The sequence below is a fragment of the Alosa pseudoharengus genome, unplaced genomic scaffold (genome assembly GCF_046254945.1).
Source record: "Alosa pseudoharengus isolate Yale_2024_CS ecotype anadromous, Long Island Sound unplaced genomic scaffold, YU_APseudo_1.1 YU_APseudo_1.1_scf_16, whole genome shotgun sequence".
In the NCBI taxonomy this organism is placed as follows: Eukaryota; Metazoa; Chordata; class Actinopteri; order Clupeiformes; family Clupeidae; genus Alosa; species Alosa pseudoharengus.
Genome location: NW_027468630.1, coordinates 37,942,163 through 37,952,155, shown reverse-complemented (window position 1 = coordinate 37,952,155; position 9,993 = coordinate 37,942,163). Strand labels below are relative to the sequence as shown.

Sequence of the window (9,993 nt, the reverse complement as noted above, 5' to 3'; positions counted from 1 at the left end):
AGATTCCTTCAAATGCGCTGCTGACTATCAAAATACCGCTGCGCTGTTTGAAGTTGCACTGCTTGCTGTTGAATGACAAATGTCATTTTCATTGGTTTAAAGCAGGGGTTCCCAACCTTTTTCTTTACATGGACCGGACAATAGTTGTCATATTTCTGACGGACCCATGGTAGGGACGTTGGTAGTATTTGGTGAGAGGTGGTGCTGATCATAATACCGGGGTTTGGGGTTTGTTTCCCCTGGGAAAATTTAGAAATTCTGGCTGTTAAATACACCCTTTTAACGCAGTTTGGAAGGGGCAGAACTATTTTAACAGAGCAAGCAGGGCCCGTCTTCTGTCTGACTCAGGTGATGTGAACTTTGGCTACCTGTATAAGGTTATCACTTCACTGCTGCTTGACACTATCCTGTCTATCCTATCCTACTCCACGTTAACAGTGGAGATGTTAGCAAAACTATAGCATTTGGTAAAGGAGATGCAGATTATCTCTCTAATTCATTTCTTTGCGCAACAGCCCACATTATGCGCTCACTCCAGCAAGACGAGTGAAATAAATGTTTTTAAATCTGTCATTACCATAAGCTATTTGCTACGATAAGCTAGGCCTACATATTGTTTTCCATTTTTTTTATGCAGTGAATTAGACTATCCAATCACTATGCTGTTTTCATGAACATTACATGGATGTACTTCATTGTTTTAATATCGTTGCTTCTAGCCTACCCACGAGTGGTTCAGTTTGTCAGTTCCACTTGCGCAGACATACACATTGAATGGGCAATCATAGTCTACCACTACCACTTAAATGTTATGCCTCTATATTTTATGAATTACAAACTATTTATTTATTGATCAGAGAAACATTTAGTTTATTTTTCTTTCAGTCCGGGGTTCCATAACACCATTCAGTTGTGCCGCAAAACAGATAGAAGCACCGGGATAATCTGGCCTAAATTCGTGGCTCAGCGGACTAATCTACTCGTCGAGGAGGCTCATAGTTGATGAAGATATAGACCATATAGATCATAAAAATGAGAAAGCCTATGCAGTTGCTTTGGACCGGGGGTTGGAGACCCCCGTTTAAAGGATGTTAAGCCTAACCCATAACTGATTAAGAAACATAAGACCAACCTTTTTGTGCCGGGCGCCTGACATTTGATAATAAAACCACCCCCCATGTGGGCTGGACAAACCCATACATTTATATAAGCTATTCGCCAGTGACCATGCGTTTTAGATCAATAGGGGCCTAAGAGTGTTATAGCATAGAGGTGTCCAATTTAGTCTGAAAAGGTGGCAACACTACGCATCACCATCTGAATATTTTGTGGATGGGAAAATATTGTCGGCTCACACTAATAAAATCATGAAAGCTTAAACAGATCAGGACTGGAAGATTTAAAAAAGGCTGACTTAGCATATTCAGGTCTATGTTTATTATTGATAGACAGGCGCGTGCGGTCCATATGGGCAGGTGGGGCAGCGAACTATAAGCATCCTCCACAAAAAATAGTTCCTCAGTAAATCATTGCTCCAAATCTATTTTTAATAATGTGATTCACATTAACTATCTATAGTTTCTGTAGGCTTTCCAACAATTTTTGTCTATTGACATCAACTTTTGGATGATGGCGGTGATTCTCGTTGAGTTTAATGTGTCATGCAATGTTGGGGCAGGGCACCTTGACGATCGCATCCATATATTTATCGCATAACCCTGGCGGCTTCAATAAGGATTGCAATCCGCGCTAAAAGACGCCTGTCTAGACGTCCGTTAGTATTAGGCCAGATAGAACACAGAAAATTAGTTTTGGGCTGATGGGCTTCTACTGACCTACAATTTTAATCCACTTGCATTTCTGACTGTGACATGATTTAAGCATACAGCAAAGTCCTGTAAAATATGTAATTTTAATGTAGCCCAAAATGATAGGCTATTAAAAAAAAGTCAGACAAGGCTTTCTGCCCTACCAAAATGTATGATCACCGCACGCTAGGCCTACTGCTGATAGGCCTACCATGAGAACATATTGTGTGATTTATAACTTTCAGTGGCAAGATTAGATTATAAGAAACATGTCTCCATAAACCTAAACCCCCATAAACGTTGGGCTTGGAGCATAGAAGATTTACAGTACCCTCCAGAATTATTGGCCCCTCTGCTAAAGATGACTAAAACCAGTATGAAAATTAATCTGTTGGTGATTTATTGTAATCTCACAATGAAAAAAAAAATAGGAAAAATCCAACCTTGAAGTAATGCAAATTTATTTTGAGAAAAAGGAAAATCTTATAAATATTTTTAATGAAAACATGTTGCTCACAATTATTTCTATTTATTTAAGTTAATCAGAGTGTCTGTGAACTTTCAGAAGTAGTTCATGACTCTTTTTCACTATGGTATGAAAATAAAGTCACACAGAGGCTAAATCCTCTAGTTATTTTTCAACATCGGAAACAGACAAGAGAATACACTAAATTTAAAAAAAAAGTGTGTTGACATTTGTAAATCAGAGAATGTCTATGAAAACTAGGTACTTTGTTTAAAATGCCTATAAAACAATGATTAAAAGGTTCTAATCATCTGGAAGTGTGACAAACATGCTTGGACAAAGACCCATGGTTATCTTGCCCCCACGTACAGTATGGATAATAAACAAATTCCATAAGAACCACTGTTGGAGAGTTACAGACTGTATCATGTTGGGGTCACCAAGCCCCCCCCCCCCCCAACAAAAAAAAAATCTTTAAAAGTGACCTCACTGCTAATAGATTATTTAGAGGGTATGCCAGGTAAAAGCCTGTCCAGTTTTTTAATTACCAGTGTAAACGCCAGGAGATGGTATAGTGACTTTGTCTGGAAGTGTGGTCTATTGTCAGATTAAATGAAAATGATAGAAACACTTTAGGTGTGTTTGGCATACATAGAATAATGGCTATACTAAAAAGAACTCCATGCCTAATGAGAATTATGGTGAAGGGGCTGTGCTATTTTGGGGCTGTTTTTATTCCCAAAGGCCTTGGGAACCTAATTAAGGTGCATGGTATCATGAACACCAAGGAAAACCTGAACATTTTCAAAGGAAATCTGTCAATCTCTGCCAAGACACTAAAAGTTGGTCATGATTGGATCATTCATCAGGTCAATGAACCAGATTTTTTTGCCAATTGGTTCGTTCTGAACAGAAACAGTATTTTAACGTTTCCGGTTTTGAATCCCACCCTAAAATTGACGTTCCCGAACCGGTTAGAACAAAAAAAATATTGTTCCAGAACCGGTTAATAACGTTCCATGTCAGCTGTCGGGAAAAATATACGTATGCTTTCAAAACGACTATTAATGGTCACAATATTGTCTTTTAGACTCTATCCTACAGCAAACAAACACTAGGCCTCTGCTTTATACAAGCTGCACCAGTGTCTTCCTATAGCCTTTAGCCTGAATAGTTTCCTGGTCAAACAAAAAAAGTATATTTTTGGTGGGTACTGTAATATTTGATTCTTGGATGCCTTCCCATTGTCTAAATGCCAAAATGAGGACTATTATGTTTATCCAAATAAATTAAAGCTGTAGCCTTAATGTTAATGCTAGGTTTTTCCAACAAAGTTCGTCACGGCCTAGTAAAAAGAGAAAACAGGTGAAATGAAATCATTGAGATTTGGAGACTTAATAGGCCTTTTGATTGCCTGCTAGTGGCAAGCTCTGTCTGTCTGCACTCCATGCATTCATTGAATGACAGGTGGTGACCCTCACCATTTCACTGAAGACACAAAACTTTCCCAGGAACAAAAAAAGAACCGGTATTAACCGGTTACCACTATTTTAAAAAATTGTTTTTCTTCCGGAACATAAAATAATCATAAAGTTTCTGGTTTCGTTTCTGTTCCTAGCAAAATGGCAAAAGTTTCTGGTTTTCGTTTTATGAACCGGTTCAAAGCCTTGGATCTAAACAAATATGGTTTGTTGAACACAAAATCAAGTTTCGGGCATTGCCAGTTTCGGGCATTCCCCTGATCTAAACTCCATAGGAAAACAGTGGGGTGAGTCAAAGAGGAGAATGCATGAGTGTGGACCTAGGAATCTGGACGATCTGGGGAGATTTTGTAAAGACGAACAGTCTTAAATCCCTTGCTTTGTATTCTCCAACTTCAAGGGGAGTCATAGGAGAATATTACAAGCTGTTTTATTGGCAAAGGAAGGCTTAAGAAGGTATTACAAGCAGGGGTGCCAATAATTGTGAGCGACGTGTTTTTGTTAAAACATTTTTTATTTCTTTATGAGATTTTCCTTTTACTCAAAATAAAATTTGCTTCCCTTCAAGGTTGGATTTTTCCTATTTGATTTTTATTGTGAGATTACAATAAATCACCAACAGATCATTGTTTATACCAGTTTTAGTCAACTTAAGCAGAGGTGCCAATAATTGGAGGGTACAGTAATAACAGCTTTTAAAAGCATAACCAAAACAAAAATATAATAAATCTGCAGGTGTTGGAACTTTTGACATGGCAATTATACAGCACTAATATTTTTTTTCACAATTGTTAATTTATTTAAAAAACAGATCCAAAGGCAACAACCCATAGAATAGAGTAGTCATAAATCACACATCAAATTGGCCTCAGGTCTCTGGCCCAACAACATGGCCTGTTCATCCTTCAATTCTTGTTTAAGCCTTTCCACCTCATTTTTCTCATTCTGTAGCTTTTCACGCTCTGCTTGGATCTCCTCCTTTTCTTTTTGTAGCATTTTGGCCTCTTCCTGGAGTGCACATCTTTCTGTGTGAAGGGCATGTGTTTCTGCCTGGAGCTCACGGCTCTTTTCCAGTAACTCTCTTTGTTGTTCCAGGCATTTTCCCTCTTCACGCTGGACTCGTCTTAAAGCCTCTGTTAGCTCTCGTTCACGCTGCAGTACATGGCTCTCACTCAATCCTGTGGCAATAGAAAGTCAAATTTACAACATTTCACAGAAAAAGCCTCTACATTTAATGGCATATTTCCCATAACTATGAAGCTAAATGTAAATTACTGAGTTTGTAGGCAGCTTCCATAATGGTACTTCATGCAGCTACAGCAAATTTCAAAATGAACCACTAGCAAACTAAAAAGTGCAAATCTTCACCCTATCTAGCAATGTTAAAGTGAAACCAAATCAGGAAGGAGGACCAAGATATTGTTACCCTCGAAATTGTGTGATCATATTAGGGTCTGCAAGCGGATATTTACTTGGTAGACAACTGTTTTTGTATGTTTGTTTTTTGCTCAGGGAAAGCCATTTCAAAAGTATTTACATATAAAGCGAATACAAGCAAAGCAATAAGATGGTCAGGCAAGTTCTTGACATTTGCACCACAATTTCATTCCAGATAACATTATTATACATTTGCACCACAATTTCATTTCAGATTTCATGAGTTTTGACAAATTTTATCTAAACTTCAAGATTTCTTAGCACGTTTGGGTGACGCCAGTTCTGTTGACGTTTGAAGTATTATCAAACAAAAACAGAGAGGTAGCTCGCCCCTCCCTCCTTTTCCCTCCCGTGCAACTGAAAATATATAATGAAACTAATGAACACGCACGCACGTAGGTGATTGGCTGGAACACTGTTTGTTATGTTTCATGGTCCAGACTGGACCAGGCTGTTTTTGTTGCAGTTTTTGGAGCCTGGGGTGTCCATAGGGGGCCGCATTTTTTTTTACAGCCTATTCAGGGACAGGCAGCTAGCGGATGGTGAGGAGTTGTTTGCTCTATGTGATAAATAAGTTTCTATCTTAGTCAAATTCAAGACTCTTTTCCTCAGGTGGCTCCTTGTTAAAATTATGATACTTGGCAAGACGTGACAACTTCCCATGCTCAATGGCAAACACGTGAAGATTCTCCAATGTTTGAGAGATGAAGCAACAATAACTAAGAGATGTGGGACTTGTGAATAGTCAATTCCTGAAACCTCATTATTGTTCTTTGACACAGGCCTAGTTAAATTTTTTAAAATATTTCCAGTATATTTCTAAATAAAATAATTTCTCCCTTCAAAATTCATAAAGCATTTCGCGGAATTGGTCCAAGCCTTGTAGCCTGGAAAAATTCAAACTCATTCACAAAGTGCAAAGTCTGGTGACTCATGATTGGGATTCCTTTCCAACACTTGCAGTGCGACAAGCACCAATTTTGAAATCATTGGTTCAGCCTGGCCAATCACATGGATCAGAGATTCCTAACGTCATTTCCTACTTTGCCTAAACTTTACAATTCATAGATTTTCACCTTAATATAACATTTCCGATGGTAAATGAACTTGTAATAGGTTCCACCTAGCATAGCTATACAGTAATACACAAGTCGCTACCGAGAAAACCAGCAATGCAACTTCCAAAAACGGTGGCCCTTATATTCCTCTTAGGGAGGTCCATATCCCTACCAACTCTTGGCACTACCACACAGCATGAAACTTTGATCGAAGTATCACTTGGGTCTCTACACATGAACTCGAGCATTGAGAACATTCTTTGTCTACACAGAGTTTACTAAAAGAAAGGTTTTGAACAGCTCACTTGGTTTTTCCACTCGCCACCATCTTGCCAGTCAAGGGAGTTATCCAAAACCTCTCTTTTTTAGTAAACTCTGTGGCGCTTCTGACGTAATTATGCTTTTAAACGAAAGTTTGACTCAGGTAAATTCACAAACTCTTTGGCAAGAGTTATGCTTTAATTAAGAAACATAATAACAACCCTTTTGAACCATGAATGGATGAACTTGACTGGCCTGACCTCAATTCTATAGAACACCTTTGGGATGAATTAGAGCTTCTCGTCCAACATCACAAATGCGCTTCTGGAAGAATGGTCAAAAATTCCTATAAACACACTCCTAAGCCTTCCCAGAAGATTTGAAGCTGCTATAGCTGCAAAGGGTGAACCGACGTCATATTAAACCCTATGGATTAAAAATGGGATGGGTCATTTAAGTTCATATGCGAGTCAAGGCAGATAACCCAATACTTTTGGCAATATAGTGTAGCTGGTCATATACAGTATGACTGTATGACTCTGAAATGTGACATTTTTTTTCTTGTGCAAAGTAAACAAAAGCTAAAAAAAACTGTAGCTTTTGACAATTTTTCATTTAAAAAAACGAAAATTTCATTGAAAAAAACTAATTAATTCTGGCCGCTCGCACAAGTTTTCTGCAAGTAGGCTACAAATACTTTTGAGACTGTTCTGGCACTTCCTGTTGAAAGGCCAATGGCGATGCTCAGGTTTGGCTAGCCAATCAGGAGTCTAAGTTCACTAACTAATTACAGATTCAGGAGGTTGCACACCCCACCCCACGTGGGTTGAAGAGGATCGATTGTCAAGAACTCGAGGATGCACACGGGAGAAACACTGGCAAAACAATGGCAAACAATATAGCCTGCATGGGATTAATTCAACACAGATAGATGGAATATTTGCTTTCAGTCTTGTGATCTATCTATAAATGACGTTAATTAAAATTAGGCTACTTCCTTCTGTGAATAACTGTCCCCTATTCTAAGCAGATTCATGAGTCACAGTGAACCCAATGTAGGCTAAAAGAAGATAAGCACCGGTGTATGTCTAGAGCCCGTCTGTCCTTTTACGTTAGCTAAATGCTAGTTCGAAAAGCATAGTTAGCTAATTATAAGGTAAATGGCAAAGTGGTTAGGCTATGCTTGCGAGTGGCCAGCTATTGGGAGAGAAAAGACCATAGGCCTACGTTTGCTCCGGAAAACATTAATTGTGCTGTGGATTGTCATGACAGAAAAGTCACAGTATGTTAAGCCTAGGTGACTAGCCTATGGCGTTTACTTTTTGATAATTAGGTTATTTTGCTAATCGCTACCAAGGTCCACATTACATGACACTGGCCTGCTATTGCGAGAAAAAAGGACATAATTTCGCCCGGAAACCATTCAATATGATGTGGATGGTCATTATACGTTTGAGATGCAAGAGCAAGCTAAGTTAACAGATCAATGGACTAAAGATAAGAGAGAAGTTTCAGTCATCATGACAGCATCACAGATTCTCTTTAGACCATCATGGAGTTTACGTGCACAGCGCAAGCACAACACACCACCAACACAACCCACGTTGGTACACACTCCTGACTCTGTAATTGGATAGTGAACTTAGATTCCTGATTGGCTAGCCAAACCTGAGCATCGCCATTGCCCTTTTAACAGGAAGTGCCAGAACAGTCTCAAAAGTATTTGTACTTCCAGAAAATTTACTTGTGTGAGCGGCAGAGATTCGTAATGGCAGAATAGCTTCGTAATTGAAAGACAGCAACTGTGGAAGGTTTAGTACCTTTACTTTGTTAAATCACAAATCAGTTTTACAGTTACAAATCCTGATACACACACACACAATACATGAGACACTTCTCATCCCTAAGGTGATGCAAAAGTCTGTGCACCTGCAGAAAAGATTTGTAACTGTAGGACAGCTTTTTGTGCATAGAATATTGATTTGTAATTGTAGAATATATTTGTAATTTGTAAAATATTTTTGGCTGTAGGATGATTTGTAGCTGTAAAACCGATCCGTACCCGTAGAATAGATTTGTAAGTGTAGGGCATATATGTAATATTGACAATTGCTTGTACAGATCATTTTTACAGTTACAAATAATTTGTACAGTTTCAAAACGTGATACACACGTACAAAACATTTGAGTCTGGTATATTCTTCCATAATAAACCAACCTACAATATTTCTCTGCATCTCTTTTGGTTTATAAAATAGTGATATAAAAACGTTCCATCTCTGCCCATTAGGGTGGTCCTTATTTTAAAAGGTTGTACTTTCTGAAGTCTGACCCCCTAAGTGTATTTCTTTTTCATAGAAAAGTAACCAGAAAAAGTTTCATGTAAATCAAATCAATTAAAATTTAGAGATAGTTCAAAGAGGTTGAAATTTCTTATTCATCGCATTTTTACCATTAAATTATGGCTAGCTGCTGATTCTTCTATCAAGTCTCATGAAGCCAGGTAATTTCTGAATGTTGCCTGGTTATAATAGTACTTTAGTGTTTAAACTTTCACTAACGTTTGTCTCATACCATACAGCAAATAGGGGCAGCCGTCGCCTATTGGTTAGGGCTTCGGGCTTGGAACCGAAGGATTGCCGGTTTGATCCCAGTAGGAAAAATGTGGGCGGGGGATATGGTTGAGCACCACTCTCCCATGCCCATATCCACGGCTGAAGTGCCCCTTGATCAAGGCACCTAACCCCTCACTGCTGCCCGAGCGCCGCTGTAGCAAGGCAGCTCACTGCTCCGGGCTAGTGTGTGCTCGATTTGTGTTCACCAATTCACGGATGGGATAAATGCAGAGACCATTCCAATTACTCCACAAGTATACTTGGCCTATAAATCTGATTTACATTTACAAAACTGTTAAACACATTGCTGAGCACATTGAACATTATTACACGGCTCTTCATAATGCTGAAGAATGCTCCATTCACTTGGTCTGCTAATTCACCCTTCGCTAAGCCACACCCGAAAACCGCCACAGGCCAATCGTGGCTTAGCAACCAGTCACTAGGCACGGGAGGTCTGACAAGCTTTTCGAGTTTTGCCATGTTAACCTGTGGAGACTGAAAGCCTGTGGGTCATGAAGGGCACTTATTTGGATGTGTGGTGCCCTAACCCACGTAAAGACACAGTGAAATAACATGTTACACTATAGAAACATGATATAATTGGGAACACATATTGTTCTAACTGTAAAAAATGGCATATTGCATGATATTTCCATAACCACGAGATACACGCTTCACGATAACGGCAAGAAGTTGTTAACAGACGTTCACCAAGATGTATAGCCCATCAGCAATCTATTTAAAATAACACCTATTTAAAGTACCATTCATGATATGTCAAATATTGAAGTTGTGTGAAGTACATAGCTTAAATGGTATGTTTCTTTCGTCCCCCACGCCTGTTCCATTCATTCTGGCCAGGAG

At 38.9% G+C, this 9,993-nt stretch overlaps 1 protein-coding gene across 3 annotated transcripts in view; it reads right to left on the bottom strand.

The window, feature by feature from the left end:
- Window positions 1-4,530: 4,530 nt before the first annotated feature.
- The window catches only part of LOC143126026 (uncharacterized), a 38,846-nt gene continuing 33,383 nt past the window's right edge, over window positions 4,531-9,993 (bottom strand). For all 3 annotated transcript variants that reach the window (XM_076287945.1, XM_076287947.1, XM_076287946.1), the window contains exon 4: window positions 4,531-4,933. In XM_076287945.1, coding sequence (XP_076144060.1) covers window positions 4,599-4,933 — 335 coding nt within the window. In that variant the 3' untranslated portion in view covers window positions 4,531-4,598. The remainder of the gene's footprint in view (window positions 4,934-9,993) is intronic.